Raw genomic sequence first — 17,981 nt, 5'->3', positions numbered from 1 at the left:
AGTTGACAAGTTTAATTCTTATTTAATGGATGAAATTCTACCATTGTAAGATGCCACATTAACATTGGGTTAATTTGGAGTTCAATAGTCATTAATATCTTTAATGGAAAAAAGAAAAGTTTTCTATTTTTTAAATAAATATTATAAACTAATTTCTGTAATATTCTATTCAACTTTATAGAATTCGATGCATTATATAAAATTTTCATAGAGATGTATGAAATATAAAAATATGATTTAACAATCTATTAATCTTTATAAAGTTTAATACATGGTGGATGTCCTACCTCAATCAATCTCCATAATTCAATAAAAAATGCATTTGAAAACCTCAGCTTATCATACTAACCCATGAAATCACACTTCCTTTCATCAAACTGCAATTTACAAGAAATCAAACTACAAACCCATTTAGTTAATTACATAACATATTTGACATGCAATTCCCAAACATACATTTATGCATCACCAAACATGTAATCCTATTTAGTTAATGTCACATTAACACTAACGACCAATATGAATTTTTATTCAACAATATATATATATATATATATATATATATATATATATATATATATATATATATATATATATAGGTTCTATGGAAAATAAAAAACCCTAAAAATCATAAAAATGCATAAAAAAAAATACTTAGAGATCACAATTTTTTTTGAATTTTTTTATGAAAAAATCGCATGTTTTTAAATAAATTCGCTGATTTTTTTTTTGAATTTTTTTTTAAAATTTTTTTTTCAGCGAATTTATTAAAAAACCTGAGATTTTTTTATAAAAAAATTTTAAAAAAAGTTTTGTAATCTCTAAGTATTTTTTTTATGCATTTTTATGATTTTTAGTGTTTTTTAGGGTTTTTTTGTTTTCCAAATAACTCTTCCCTATATATATATATATATATATATATATATATATATATATATATATATATATATATATATATATATATATATATATATATATATATATATATATATATATATATAGGGCTAGGTTATTTTGTTTCTTACATTTATTGTGTGCTAGAATGCACCAATAGGAATTTAGTAAATTAAATAAATATAGATATTAAATGATTTCCGTAATTATATGTATATTAAATGATATCCATAATTATAATTCTGTTTTTATGGAAACTAATTAAATCCGTCATTAATGTCAGTAATAACATTCTTTTAGAATGAATTCGCATATAAGTTTTTATATATGAGTTCGTATTTTGTTTCAGGACTCACTCACTTAAAATACAATAAAATTGCATGGAATATGAAGAACGAGAGTGTATTCTAGTAGAATACACTCTCATTCTGCTGAAATACACTCTCATTCTTCTACATATTAATTCATTCTGAAAGAATATTATTGTTGACATTAATGACGAATTTAATTAATTTCCATAAAAATGAGTTATAAGTATGGATAGCATTTAATATACATATAATTAATACTAAATTCTTATTGATGCATTCTAGCACACAATAGATGTCAGAAACATTAGAATCTACCTCTCTCTCTCTCTCTCTCTCTCTCTCTCTATATATATATATATATATATATATATATATATATATATATATATATATATATATATATATATATATATATATCATGGTTGCAGAAATCGGGATTAATCAGCGATTAATCGCTTGGCGTTCTCCAACCGTCGAGGATTAGGGCATTAATCGGAAATTTAAGATTAATCGGGTTTGGCGGGATTAATCGGCAATCGGTCAACAAAAGTAAAAAAAAATCGAAAAAAAATCGAAAAAAGGTCAAAAAAATTTAAAAAAAAAATTTAAAAAAATTCGAAAAACCAACTTTTTTTTACTTCAAAATTTTCAAATTTTCAAAATTTCAAATATTATACCAAAATGTTCATATTTTCGTATTTTTAAATTTCCAAATTACAATTTTTCTTATTTTCTAATTTTGAATTACTTTTTTTTCTAAAGATATATTAATATTTAATTAATTTTAATATCTTATTAATAATCTATGGTCTCCGATTAATCCTCGATAATCCCCGCCAATACCGATTAATCCTTTAACATCAGTCGACCGTCGAGCTACCGTCAAGCTATTTTTACAGCCTTGATATATATATATATATATATATATATATATATATATATATATATATATATATATATATATATATATATATAAACATGCATTTTTGTCATGAAAATAGTTCTATTTTCCAACACAAAAAAATGTTAACATGAATCTAGTACATATTTTAAAGAACAAAAATTTACCTTATTTTTAACAAACAATGTAGTATTCATGGCAATGATCTTATTCACAAACTTGTCAACATGTTATCAAATAAAATATTCTAGCATGTAAAAGTGACCAAAACACATAACAAGAAAATTCATAGGCCATAATAGAAACTCGCAGTGACAAAAATAAAAGTAAAAACCGCCATAGACACTTTAACAATTCTTAGAGTCTTATTAAACTCAATAGAAATTTTGAAAATATTTTTATCTTTGAAAATTTTATAGTTCTATCATGTATATATACACTACATGAAAAAAGGGAATTAGCGGTTACAAAAGTCGTCGGTAAAAGTTAGATTTGTCGCTGGTAAAGGCAATAGCGGCGACACGTTGCCGCTAAAAAGTTGTCGGTACTGCCTTGTCGCTATTACTCAAAATGTCACCCGGTAAAGATATTTGTCTTCGCTAATAGTCATGTAGCCGGTAATACCCTCTGTCGCTGCTAATAACCTTGTCGACTTCCCTCTGTTGCCGGTAATAGTGCTGCTGGTAATATCGTTTTTCATTTTTGAAATTTTTGTTTAAAAAAAAATCAACATTGTAACATCCCAAAAATTTCAACAATTTTAAACTTTTCAAAACGATCATTTTACTAATAAAATGTTCCCAAAATGGTGTTCTCAAAACATTATTTGAAAATCAGTGCCTCCCAAGATCAATGACATAAAATCAGGATGTGTACGGTCACGTCTTCGTCTTACCACAAATCTCTAAAACACCTGAAACCATAAACTAAAAATTATAAGCACAAATCTTAGTGAAATCCTCTAAAGTACCAACACACAACAGATAAAATAAACAACAAACAACATGCATACAGGGCCTTCAACATGATTGGAACGCCCCACCGGCCTACAGTTTATCTGGTACGCCCACAGAGCCTTCAGTCTGACTGGAACTCCCCACCGGCCTACAGTCTCTCTGGTATGCTCAGAGAACCTTCAACATGATTGGTACGCCTCACTGGGCCTTCAGCCTATCTGGAACGTTCTCCGGGCATTCGACCTGACTGGTACGCCTTACTGGCCTTCAGTCTATCCGGGACGCCCTGGGTCTGTTGGCCTTCAGCACCAAGCGGGACCGCCTCAACCCAACCACACATACAAACCATGTCGACATATACATAATAGATAAGCATACATATAACATACTGATATAAATATTACCGGGTTTGTTGACTGGCAGCACAAAGCAGTACAGTCTCAACCCAACCACACTACATCAACACATGCGACCGGTAAACATATAGCCAAAACAGATAACAAGCAAATTTAACAGATCACTAAGCATAGCATCATCCTATCTACCATGATACAGATCTAACAGATCACTACAGTACTCAATCATACGATAAACTAGGATAACTATCCAAACGGACGGCATTGGTGCCTTCGACCCGCAAGTACAGAGAGGAAAACTCACATCGCAATACCGAAACATACAGACGATCCCTGACTGTTGGCTGACAGGCCCCCGAACCGCCAATATCAAGACAACACCCCATCAACCGCCGATCCCACGAATAATCTTTGATTGTAGATGCGCTAAAATCCACGTGCTCCCAAATACTACGAAGACAATCCATCAATATCCAGCCCCTGACTCACACTATGAGTTCAAATTAGGCTAAAAGACATTTTTAACCTTCCACAAGTTTGGCCCAAAGTCAAGGCCCAAACTAGATGACTAAAGGCCTAAAATCCAAAAATAAACATCTAAGGCCCAAATATGGTTGTAAAAATCGGTCTAGGCGACCGATTAATCGGCACCTAGACACTTGGCGGCCTCCAACTGCCTACGAATAAGGGTTAGAGGGTAAAATAATCGGCCTTGGTCAAAATCGGTAAAAATTAGTCCAACTCGGTCCAAATCGGACTAAATCAGTCCAACTCAGATTCCAAATTAAGCCAAATCGGTCCAGCTAACCACATGCTCAAAAGAGCCGGCTAGCCCACCGAGTAGTTGGGTTTGATTTTTTAAAGGAACCTAAGTCTCCTTTTATAGGATATGTGTGCCTTCGATTATTGTCCCACCATCGATGTGGGATGCCAAACTTGTAACAGTTCTATACATCTTTGCACGTGGATGTCTATTAGTTCACAACTCCATCGATGTGGGATGCAGACGGTGAAGCAGGGGAATCCGAATTACTTATTGATGTTCAATCTCCAATTAGGTATCAGGTAAAAACCAATATACGATCATCATTCCATATTCCCATCAAAACATTCTTCAATCTGTTTCATTTTTCATCTTCTCCAACTGGGATGAAATGTGAATCTCCTTGCCTTTTCTAATTTTTCCCTACGTTTTGTGACAGCCTCCACATGGAATAGTCAGCAACGACCTCCTCCCCACCCCGATCGTATGAACACCAACAATGGAAATAGTAATCTTGAAAGGATTGGTGAGGAGGAGATTAGGTTGAATCGAAGAAAGATGGAGGTGGACAACTTAAACCACATGAATTGTTGCGTTTTTTTCATGGGAGAATGAAATTTGAGTACTCATCTTCTTCATCATAATCTTTGCTGTGCTTTTTTCTTTGTTTTTTTCTCGTTGGGCTTTTTCAGCCAGTTGTTGCGTTTGCATGTTATAAATTTTGTTGTATACTGGAAATAAGCAATTGATGTTTGTGTGTTATAAATTGTGTTTAACAACATGGATACCATGTGCTCCATGAAATGCCTAATGTGGTTAAAACGTTGTTCTTTACTCCAGGTTCACCTATTTTTTGCTTCCAAGTTCATCCGGTTTGAATGGATGAACTAAAGAACTGTATGTTTGCTGGGATGAACTAAAGAAGTGCTTTAAGGTTCAAATTAGGGACTTCTTGGGTTTTAATGGAGCTTTCATGGAAGGTCCTTAACTCCTTATCATGGGCAGATTTTAACTTCATCGAGTCTCAATTGGCACAATGGAATCTACCCAATTGCATTCGCTATAGTGATACCAAACCCATTAATACCTAGACTTGGTTTCTTAAGTGCTTGTAAGATGATTTTGATTTTATTGGAACTTTTAACTTTACTTCCATCCCAGATAGAAAAATATGAAATTTGTTATTTTATTTTGATTACAATGGGATTACACTTTTGTACTAACATATTTGAGTCTCTTACATGTATTTAAGGGTTCATACCGTCAATTTACAAACTATTTACCCATGTTGTTCTCCATAAGACATATTTAAGAAAATATGAACAAACAAGAAACTGGATTCGTTAGTTTAATTATGTGATAAATGTTTTTTAGTTCTTAGGATAAATGTTAAATTCTTTAATTTATTAACTTGTTTATTTATATTATTAAGATTAATGTTATATTTATTAATTTTTTAATAATTAATGGTCCCCGATTAATCCCCGCCTAGCCGATTAATCCATTGACCCTAGTCCACCGCCGAGCTACCGTCGAACGATTTCTGTAACCTTGTATGGCCCAATTTTCCAAATTGGACCCAATTCCTTTCGTGATCCTTCACCCAAGAAAGTCCAACAAGACAAAAAGCCCAAACCACAAAATCCAGATGGCCCAAGACAATCCGAGCCCAAAACTGAAGCCCTAAACGAAGAGGCCCAAATTGCAGCGTACGTGGGGCGTATACGAGGCTGCGCAGAATCCACCATCGAGGTAGTTGATTGGTTACGCGGGACGTGTAGCTCCTTACGCGGGGCATACCCTCGCACAACTCATCTTTGTCATAAGTGCTTAATGGCTTCAGCACTTAAGCTCACACTTCAGATCCAGGGTCCAGAGGCATACTAGGGTCATAAAGTCTCCAACTTTATGACCTTACACGTCCATAAAGCTCTTAATAAGAGGTCTTAATCCATTAAGACCCTTCTACCAAAAGTATGAGACACTTCTAGCCAGTGGGACCTCATTTTTATTACCAAGGACCCCTCCAAGGGTCTGAAAGGACGACTCAAAACCTCCAGAACATGCCATGCTCAAGATGAAGCATTTAGGATAAAAAAGAAGCATAAAAAGACCCAAACATGAAATCTATTAAAAGAACCATAAAGGTATGAACTTTATACCTTTAGATGATGGAGAAAAGAGCCAAACTTCCAGATCCAATCCTTGCTTCAAGCTTCCAAGCTTCTTGATGCACCTTTCCTTCCTTCAAAACACCAAGAACTCACTTTAGGGCTCAAAATCACACTCAAGGGGGTTAGGGTTTTTCAAGAACGACTCTAAGGCTTTGGAGGCAGAAAAGGTGGGGATAAATGGCCATAAGGATGCTTAAATACCCCTCAAACCCTAAAACTTAGGGTTTCTTTCGGACATGAGTACGCCCAACGTACATGTGTATGCTCAGCGTACTAGGGCACACCCTAGTACGCTTAGCGTACTAACATGTACGCTCAGCGTACCACTCCTTCATCCAAAATTACAATCTTGCCACTAGCTCTTCTTGCGACTACTTCCTTCCAAAACAAGGAACAAAATGACATACTATAAAACTAAGAGATGAACTTGAAAATACCTGAAAATCGAGGTGTTACAAACATTGTCGGGTGCAAAAAACAAATATGTAACGACATTAAATGCATAAAAAAATCACATAACAACATCTGATTTGGTATCAAATAGTGTTATAATTCCATACCAAAATAAACGACAAAAGTGTTATAATTCCAACAAGTACCAAAGTGTCACAACAAGTCTAACATACAAAACGCAAATTAATTATCCGACGAACCATCATCTCCGTTCCCCTTGTTTCCTCCTTGATCTTTCTCGACTGAAAAAAACGCATAAAGTTCCTTCCTACACGCCAGGTCGTTGAGCATTGCCCGAAGATTTTCCAAATATATAACAAATACCAAAATATATAAACTTATAGGTTAAACTATCAAACGTAAACAAAAACTACCAAAGTACATTGCTATTTCTTGCACTTAAATACATGAAATACCAAACGAACATTGTTATTTCTTGTACTTTGGACAAAAACACAATTACAAACACAATTACCAAATCAACATGCATTTATTGATGCCAAAGTACATTGTTATTTTTAAATTATGGACAAATTACAAGAAAGTACTGTAACATATGTTTTGCAGTGTGTTTCGAAAAATATAAACATCGTAGTCTAGGAGTCACAGGAAAGTACCATAACACCTTATAAGCTACTTTCTTACCTTTGGTGTTTTTATCGATCCATCGACTCTCTTTACAAACGGTACAAATCTGCAATGACTCGTGTTCTTTCCAAAAGAGAAAACAATTGTTTTTGTACACATGTATCGACTCGTACCCCAGACCAATCTTCTTCAATTTCTTTTTGGCTAGATAATGTGAAAGGGGAACCTTGTTGTCTTTGGGAAATGCTGATTGCAATAACTCAAGGAGTTAATCAAATGAGCTATCAGTCTATTTGTTGTTCACCTTGATATGAATTAACTTTGCTAAAAAATCAAGGGAAGAAAAAGTGCAACCAGGATAATTTTTAGTTTTCAATTCTTCTATCAATTGTGCAAAATCATCATCCACACCGCCACCCCATGTATTCGAGGTTCCTTCATCGACGTTAATATCATTTTCTCTCGATTCCCACATCACATTGTCGATAACATCAGCCATTTCGTTACTTGGCGCTACAACATCTACAATAGGAGGAATTAAAGGTTCCCCATGAAAGATCCATGTTTTGTACGAATTACTGAAACCATTTATAAAAATGTGTTGTTTCACTAATTTTGGGTACTTCAAGTAACGATTATCACATTGTTGACATGCACATCTGATTTTACTATTACTTTGGACTTCTCGATAAAAGGGTTGAGTCCTACTTGGAACTCGAGATAGTTTCGATGTGGATTACTAGTCCAACTTTTATATATAGACATGATGTTGCTGAAACATAATTTCGGGTTTAGAGTTTACTCTACGGAAAACAAAAATCAGATAGAGTATTCATAAAGTAGATGATTGACAAAATATCCTCTAAAACGGGGACAACAATTCGAAAACAGCTAGAGTATTAACAAGGTATGGTTCTAAACCCCTTTTTTGAATACCTTATCTCATATGTAAACGTACATTACATGATTGTATGTTTAAGAAAAATTTGGCAGCATTTCCCCTTAGCTGCCAAGTATATATATATATATATATATATATATATATATATATATATATATATATATATATATATATATATATATATATATATATATATATATATACCCGAAGAGAAAAGAGAAAATGACAAGCGAATCTGTCTTAAATAAACAATCATGTAATAATGTTCACATCCTAGATGAGATAAAATACTAAAAAAACAGTCCCAATACGGGGACAACCTGAAATTAATTTCTAAATCAATTTCAGGCGGATGTTTTTATGCTCATGATGATTACAAAGAAGACACACAAACAAATAGAATTTGGAAGATTTTTTTGGGTATTTGTAGCATCTTATTTTTTTATATTTTTGTTATTTTGGTATTTGATTTTGTTTTAAGTTTTCTATAACAGCATTGTACTTTAAATATTAAATTGTTTTTTCTATTTGAGCATTTTACTTTTTTTTATATTTTAGTTATTTATAACATTTTATTTTTGTTTTTTTTATCAATTATATCATTGCATTTTAAACAATTATATTATATTGTTGTTTCTTATTGTAGTGATTTACTTTATGTTTTCATTGCTAACAATAACATCCTGCTTTATTTGTTTTTTTTACAATCCACATTGTTTTTTTTTCTTTTATAAAAAATAGCATTCTCAATAATAGCATCTTACTTTATTTGCTTTTTTTTACAATCAATATTGGTTTTTACAAAATAAATAAATAAATAAATAAAATAATAGCGTTCTCAAGAATAGCATCCTACTTTTTTTTTTAAATCCACATTGTTTTTTTTTTTTACAAAAAATAGCATTCTACATAATAGCATCCTAATTATCCCAAATACACATACTTTCATATACATATACCACATATACACCAAATACACATACTTTCACATACATATATAATAGCATCCTACTTATACTAAATACACATACTTTCACATATATACATAATAGTATCTTACTTATAATAAATACACATACTTTCACATACATCTACCACATATACACCAAATACACATACATATATAATAACATCTTACTTCAACCAAATACACATACTTTCACATATATACATAATAGTATCATACGTATACCAAGTACACATACTTTCACATACATATACCACATATACACCAAATACACATACAGAATAGCATCATACTCATACCAAATACAAATACTTTCACATACATACACCAAATATACATACTTTCACATACATACACCAAACACACATAGATTCACATACATATATCAAATATAGACACATATGCCAATTTCACATAATATATACGAATACACATATTTTGCAATTAATCTCGAAATTCACAATAAATGGAACCTATGGTGGCAGAAATCAACAGATGGTGCAGTGGTGGCGGTAGTCGTCGGTGGTGACAACAATAATCGCCGGTAAAGCTGGAAATCAAAAACTGAAATTGACATTTTTTGCAATTAGTTACTATTATAAGCTGAAAATCGATGTTACAAGATAAAGAGGAAGAGAAATGAGCAAGAGATGACCTACTGTCGCCGGAAATGCCCTACAGTCATCGAAGAAATGTCAAATCTATCGTCGGTATCTCCTTTTCACCGCCAGAATCTCACAGTCGGGAGTTACTTGGCCAACGAGGTGCTCCTCGTTGGCTGAATCGGTCGATGGTCAGAAATGGGGAAGAAAAAAAAACAAGAGAAGATATGGAAGCACCAGAAAAAGAAAGTGAAGAGAATGCGTCAATTTTTTGTTATTTGCGTAAAGCTATACCGACGATACATTTACTGTTAACGTTTTACCCTTTAGCAGCGACAAACATCAATAGCGACGACAATGGTGGAGGGAAGTATAGCGCGTTTTTTTTCGACCTTTAGTGGCGACAATTTTGGCCTTTAGTGGCGACATTTTGTCGCCGGTATTGAGTTTGTACGAAAAGGAACCCCAGCCGTTGGATTAGATCGTCGATCGGAATGTTGAGATTTATCGGAACGGATTAGTGCGGATTCGGTCCCCTAAACATTACCGGCGACGCTATTAGCGGCGACATGGAGTACCTTTAGCGGCGACTCTTGCTTGAGTCGCCACTAAAAGTCTATGTCGTCGTTAATAGCATCGCCGTTAATAACATTATTTCTTGTAGTGTCGATAAATCAATATTTTTGTATATTTTGTTGTTTCTTTTTCTTAAATAATTTTATATTTAAAGTGGGACTGGGACCGCTCTAATTGAAGAAAAAAATGGGTATTTGGTCACTCTTTTATAAGACAAATACAAAAGAAATTAAAATATATAGAACCCACGATGATATATCTCATTCATGTACCTATCATTTAAAATCCAAATAATTGACGACTTTTTGCCCTAGCTTCATTCACACCCAACTCGGTGATTCAAATGATTTGTGGCCATAAGGTGATGCAAAATAGTGACAAAAAGATAATGCTAACTTATGTCACACCATCTCCCCTATAAATTATGCATTTTAGAAACACCATAACTACACAAAGAAAAAACAATGGAAGATATCCACATCCAACACAAAACTCATGATGGAAAAAGGCCCAAAGGTGGCCTCATCACCATGCCCTTCATATTTGGTACACTCTTTCTTCTTTCATTTACTTATTTTAATTTTTACAAAAACATAAACAAGACTCATTGCTCATGATTTCTGATGGTTTGATGTACATTTAGCGAATGAGGTGTGCGAGAAGCTTGCGGTGGTTGGATTTCAGACGAATATGATAAGTTACTTAACACAACAACTTCATATGCCCATGACAACAGCCGCCAACACCCTAACTAACTTTGGTGGCACCGCGAGCCTGACTCCTTTGCTCGGGGCTTTCATAGCCGATTCCTTCGCCGGTCGGTTTTGGACCATCACAGTTGCTTCCATAATTTATCAAATTGTACGTTTTCAGCTTCCAGCTTTCAGCTATCAGCTTTCTGTTTTCTTGTCCGCTTTTAATGTAAAATCTTACCACTTACTTTTATTATCACTAGGGGATGGTATCTTTGACAACATCAGCAATACTACCAAACCTAAGACCACCACCATGCCAAAATGGACAAGTATGTCAAGAAGCCAACACGGGTCAACTCGCAATCTTATACGTATCCCTTCTGCTGACCGCAATCGGGTCGGGCGGGATCCGACCCTGTGTGGTGGCATTTGGGGCAGACCAGTTTGATGAAACCGATGAGAAACAAAAGACTAGCACGTGGAAGTTTTTTAACTGGTATTATTTTTGCATGGGGGTATCTATGCTTGTTGCAGTGACAGTTATAGTTTATATTCAAGACTATGTGGGGTGGGGATGGGGTCTTGGTGTTCCTTCGATAGCCATGGCTCTTTCGATTGTGGCCTTTGTGTTCGGGTACCCGTTGTACAGGAATATGGATCCATCGGGTAGCCCGTTTACCCGGTTGGTGCAAGTGTGTGTTGCAGCTTATAAGAAGAGAAATTTACCAATGGTTTCGGATGCTAAGTTGTTGTATGAGAATGAAGAGCTTGATGCCTCGATATCTATTGCTGGGAGACTTATCCATACGAAACAAATGAAGTAATTCTCTATCCTCTTCATAAAATAATATCTAATATATAGTGAAATATTATACAAAAGAAATACTTATAAAAATAAAACGAATTTTTAATATTATAAACATGTTTTTATGACAAGCCAAAACCTTGAACAGACACCTTACACATATCCTTCCAAATCGTTGCAGGTTCTTGGACAAAGCAGCCATTGTTACAGAAGAAGACTACGCAAAATCGCGATCAAAACCAAACTTATGGAGATTAAACACAATCCACAGAGTCGAAGAACTAAAATCCCTCCTCCGAATGGGTCCAATCTGGGCATCTGGAATCATTCTATTCACAGCCTACGTTCAACAAAACACATTCTCCCTACAACAAGCCAAAACCATGGATAGACACCTCACAAAATCCTTCCAAATCCCCGCAGGATCCATGTCCGTTTTCACCTTAAGCTCCATGCTCGCCACCATCGTCTTCTACGACCGTGTCTTCGTCCCCATCACGCGGAGGTTCACAGGGGTAGAACGGGGAGTTTCTTTTCTCACCAGAATGGCCATCGGTTTTACTATATCGATTCTAGCCACACTTATAGCTGGGTTCATGGAGATAAAGCGTAAAAATGCCGCTTTTGCCCATGGGTTGATGGATAAGCCTCATGAAACGATTCCGATAATGGTGTTTTGGTTGATGCCTCAGTATTGTCTGCATGGGGTGGCGGAAGCGTTCATTTCGATCGGGCATCTTGAGTTTTTGTATGATCAGGCGCCAGAAAGTATGAGGAGCACGGCGACGGCTTTGTTTTGGATGGCGATTTCTGCTGGAAATTACATGAGTACCCTTTTGGTGACATTGGTGCATAGGTTTAGTCAAGGGGCAGATGGGTCAAATTGGCTTCCGGATGATAATTTGAATAAGGGAAGGTTGGAGTATTTTTACTGGATTATTACGTTGTTGCAGGTTTTTAATCTGGTTTACTACTTGTTTTGTGCAAAATTTTACACTTTTAAACCCATTGAAGTTGTTAATAGAGATAGAGGTGAAGTCGATCATCATGGAAAAGAACTTGAGCTTGGAAGCCATGTTTGACTAGTATTTAGGACTTGCACTCGCTTTTGGTTGAAGGTTTAAACTGTAAAGTACCAAAAGGTATATGTAGTGGTCAAAGTCAAAGGGGTATATATGTAATCTAAGTTTAAAAATCTCGATACCAAACTACTATTAAATCATCGATTAAGCTTTGTATTTGCTTGTATCGTTCTTAACTTCTTTGGTCGACTTCCATGTGTCACTAATTGTTAGGCATCTTGATTTGGTGTTAACTGCTTCAATCCACCACATTTTAATATCAAATTTGGTGCTAAAGTTAAAAGTTTATTACACTTGTAGTTTTTTAATTGTTTCAAGTTCGATTTATATTCTTTGAGTTAATTTAATCTTATATCATATATTTTGAGTTATTTTAATTGTTTCAAGTTTAAATTTATATAATTCTAATTTATTTTAATTGTAAAGTTATTGTAACAGAAAAATATAAAGACAATTTTATAGAAAACGAATAATAAAAGAGATATTTTTGAAATCTAAATAAGTTTGAAACAAAAATATATTTAAAATATTATTTTTGGTGTAAAAATGATGTTAGATTTGGAGATGAAGGAGTAGTTGTTAAAATGTGGATATACATAAACATAAACCTCTTAAATCAGGACCACGACTAGAACAGCTGAAAGTCTGAAGCTAATTTATCTACACTAGAGTCGGGTAAGGCTGGTAGCACAAAATTGGTAACATCATCTACAATGCAAGTAGTATAAGAGTTGAATAGGGTGATGATTAGGATTGAAAAAAAGTTGAATGGAGTATGGATGATGACATGGAATAGAGTTGAATAAAGGAGTTGAATGATCATTGAATGACTCAATAAAAAGAATAAAGTGATGATTAGGATTGAATAAGTGTTTAATGGGTTGTGGGTGATGTTGTATAGATGTTTAATTGATGACGTGTCAATCCTTTGAACTCTTTAGAGTTCAATGAATCCATTGAACTCTATAGAGTTCAATAGATTGTGAATGTCTATAGAGTTCAATAGATTGTGAATGACATATTGAAGGAAGGAATAAATATAAAATATTCATTCCTACTTTTTTTTGTTTTGATGCATGTGGGGTTGATAACCTGGGGTTGATAACGTGCCCTCTGATTTTCTTTTATTTTTTATTTATTTTGTTTTAATATAAATCTGTACAATGAAAATGAATATATTGACATTTCTTATTTAATTAGATAATGTTATTTTTTTTTTATCTTATTGGTTTTGATTTTGATGCATGTTGTGATAAAAAATATTATGTGTTATTATATTTTATATTTTTTAATGAATTGAATGGGTTGGATAAGATAGAGTTTTCATGTGTTATGGGTTGAGAGAGTTGAAAGAGAGGAGATAGAAAAACTGATGTGGTGCTGATGTAGCAATGAGTTGAGTGAGTTGTAAGGGAATGATTCCCCCCTTCCTGAGAGCTATAAATGGATAATGTTTTTGTTCGCCTTGTTTGTAGACTTCACTAGTATTGTGAGCCATCGCGATTATTTGAATCATTTCAATTGTCCATGGGATATAGTTATATATTTTGTTTTATTGAAGGGTTGAATTTTATACTTAGTGAGAAGCTGGAAAATAAGAATTACAAAGTAATATTCATAATTGGGTTTTGAATCCATGAAACTCATGACTTTTAGTTTTCGAAATCTAAAAGCTATGGAACAGTTGAATTTTATAATTAGTGAGAAGTTGGAAAATAAGAATTACAAAGTAATAGCCTTATTTAGTTTGGGTTTTCAATCCATGAAACCGATATGACTTTCAATTTTCGAAATCTAAAAGCAAACCAATTACATGAGCTCGCTACAATGCTATCAAATAACACATTTATCATAATAGCATTCGTTCTAATGATCAATGAGTTACGATACCTTCAAGTACTTCACCACTACTCATGATAATAGCTTTCATCGCATACTTTTTTCACGTGTCATATGCAACAAGTCAAACCACTCAAAGACATCCGTGAGACCGTGACAAAATGAATGTCATGTCATACCTTATTACAATCCTACTACAAAGTTGAGATGAGACCTTGCAGTAAGAGAACATATCTTCCGGTTGCATAGAATTTATTCTAATAAATCAAAATCCATTTGTCACATGTCATTTTGAGATATTTTTTAAATAAATAATATCTATATGTCAATTTATAAATTTTTTTTAATTTTCAAAAATTTAATAGCCACATAATACTAATATATATATATATATATATATATATATATATATATATATATATATATATATATAGAGAGAGAGAGAGAGAGAGAGAGAGCTAGGTTCATTTGTTTAAACTAATTATTGTGTTATTGTATGCATAAATGTGGGCCAATTAAAATTAAATAAAAAATTAAATAATTAAATAATTAAATAAGGGTAATATAGTAATTTGTTTAGTAACTACCAAAAATAATCCCTATAATTATGGTATTTGACTTTTAACCTAATTTATCTAGTTTATAAAACCTACAAGTATTACGGCAATGGAGATACTGTCGATGGCGGAGGACACAGGGCTATTTCGGATTGGGGAAGAAGCTGAAGAAGGCAGAGGAAGAAGCGTTGGAGATTGCGAAGGAAGTAATTGAGTCAGCTGAGAAAGGAGTCGAAGCGGAAGAGAGACAGATCGAGGCTACGTTGATCGTTAATGGAATATTAGGGATTGCGATCGTTACTGCAGTTTTAGTTCCTTTGTCACTAACATCGTATCGTCAAACCCAGACCTGAAACAATAAAGGTTAGTTTTCTTCCTATTCACGTGAAATTACTCATTGATTCGAGTTTAAATCGATTTTTAGTTATTTTTGTATGTGCAATTGTTACTGTTCATCTGATTGTGTTCAAAATTTTAAAGCTATTTTACATCAATTTATGGGATAGTGATTTGCATTCAGATTTATGTGTATCCCTCCCGTTAATTTGTGATTTAATTTCCAGTAACATACATACAAATTCAGGATGCATGCTGTATGAAGAAGGCGAGCCTGAAAATGTATATTGACATAAAATTAAACCATGCATCTTTAGAGTTAACTATACAGATTATGATAGGACAAATAGGTGATTATTATAATACCTTTTTCTAAAAGAATAACTCATTGTTCATCATTGTAAATGTCTCTTCTATAAGAGCTAAAACTAGAGTCACTTCCAGTACAACGAATATTAGCTAGGAATCTTAATTATGTGGGTGTTAATGTTAGAAAAATGATTAATCCTGAAAAGAAGAAGAGGATTTGATTGAATTATGTAGAAGAAAAATGAGATTTCATTGAATGGTAATTATATTTAGAATTAAACAATAAACAATTTCAATTAACCAAATAATCTTTTTTCTAACTTGCACTCTCTTTGAATGTGATCAAAACAAACAGCATAATCCTTGTATAAAACAGAAGAGTTTGACATTGATTCTGATATGAAATTTCCTACATTTGATTTTGACAGTGAATTCAAAAAATTAAGAGAAAAACAGTAAATTACATACATACATAGTTGTCTAGAGTTCAAACATATTGCATGATTATGATTAAAAGATTGGACCTCTTCCCTTATCTGTTGATCGTGTTTGTTTCTTAACGTAGTTTGGTGATGAGTAGATAATCAAATCATCAACAACATTTGTTTTCATTTTTCTATTAAAGAAAAATATGGAATTTTCCTTTTTTAAAATTATCTCAATTGTCTAAAATACCCTTAGAATGAAATTAGATGGTATTTTTCAATTATCTTTAATTTAATAATATGTATTAATCACTTTCTTAAAATAAGTAAAATGATTGGCCCACATTTATGCATACAATAACACAATAATTACTTTGAATAGAATAACCTAAGCCTATATATATATATATATATATATATATATATATATATATATATATATATATATATATATATATATATATATATATATATATATAGTAGCCGTTTACCCGCGTCAAGCGACGGGATACCGGAGAACGAAGAGCTCTTGCATTGTGAAACAAATAGTAAGACTGATAAAAAGATAGATCCGCATAGAAACGATGAACGGTGAGTGTGCTAGATCGATTGGAGCCTACAATGGAGGTTAGGAGGAAGAGCATTTGAGTGAGTGAGGATGGTGATACCGGAGGTACACCGGAAACTGAAGCGAGTTAGAAGAGAGTCCATAGAGGGGGTGGATTTGACGACGTCAAATGTTGTGTGTCGAGGAAGCTAGGGTTTAGTGTTTCCAAAATGTAGAGATGGAGAGGTACGCTTTCATTGTAAGCTTAATAAAATTGTACATTATGTTGTAATAAGTATACCTCTTAAATTTCAAGAAACAAGCAATATGTTTAATAATATATATATATATATATATATATATATATATATATATATATATATATATATATATATATATATAGTCAAAATCAAATAAGAAGGAAAATTTTGGTATGAAGGTAAGAAGTTTTTTTTCTACATATTTTTTTAGCGAACAAACAAAATGATTCATTTGTAAGATGATTCACAAGAAAAAATTCCCAGAAAAACATATACATGATTCATTTTAAGTAATTAAGAAAAAATTCACATTTATGACAATTTTAGTGAATAACAACAAAAATCATTGTATAAATGAATCATCGAGATGTTTTTTTGAGATTTTTTTTTTGTGAATCATGTTATTTTTTATTCATCTAATGATTCATTTGTTTTGTTCGTCAAAAAAATATGTAGAAAAAAAATTTCTTACCTTCCTACCGAAAAAAACTTCTTACCGTATATATATATATATATATATATATATATATATATATATATATATATATATATATATATATATATAAATGGCAAATAATAACTCCTAAGGAAGTCTTTTTTTTATATATTTTTGTGGATTTATATATATATATATATATATATATATATATATATATATATATATATATATATATATATATATAT

At 32.7% G+C, this 17,981-nt stretch overlaps 1 protein-coding gene across 1 annotated transcript; it reads left to right on the top strand.

The window, feature by feature from the left end:
* The first annotated feature begins 10,856 nt into the window (after positions 1–10,856).
* LOC145132112 (protein NRT1/ PTR FAMILY 3.1-like) lies at positions 10,857–13,164 on the top strand. The gene is made up of 4 exons (XM_079066765.1): positions 10,857–10,988; positions 11,086–11,303; positions 11,398–11,957; positions 12,124–13,164. The coding sequence occupies exons 1-4, from the start codon at positions 10,907–10,909 to the stop codon at positions 13,022–13,024; spliced, it is 1,761 nt and encodes a 586-aa protein (XP_078922891.1). The 5' UTR covers positions 10,857–10,906; the 3' UTR covers positions 13,025–13,164.
* Positions 13,165–17,981: the final 4,817 nt, after the last annotated feature.

The sequence above is a fragment of the Lactuca virosa genome, chromosome 8, assembly GCF_052849685.1.
Source record: "Lactuca virosa cultivar CGN04683 chromosome 8, Lactuca_virosa_CGN04683_v6, whole genome shotgun sequence".
In the NCBI taxonomy this organism is placed as follows: Eukaryota; Viridiplantae; Streptophyta; class Magnoliopsida; order Asterales; family Asteraceae; genus Lactuca; species Lactuca virosa.
The sequence above is the reverse complement of the archived record's forward strand: the minus strand, read 5'-3'. Positions and strand labels throughout refer to the sequence as shown.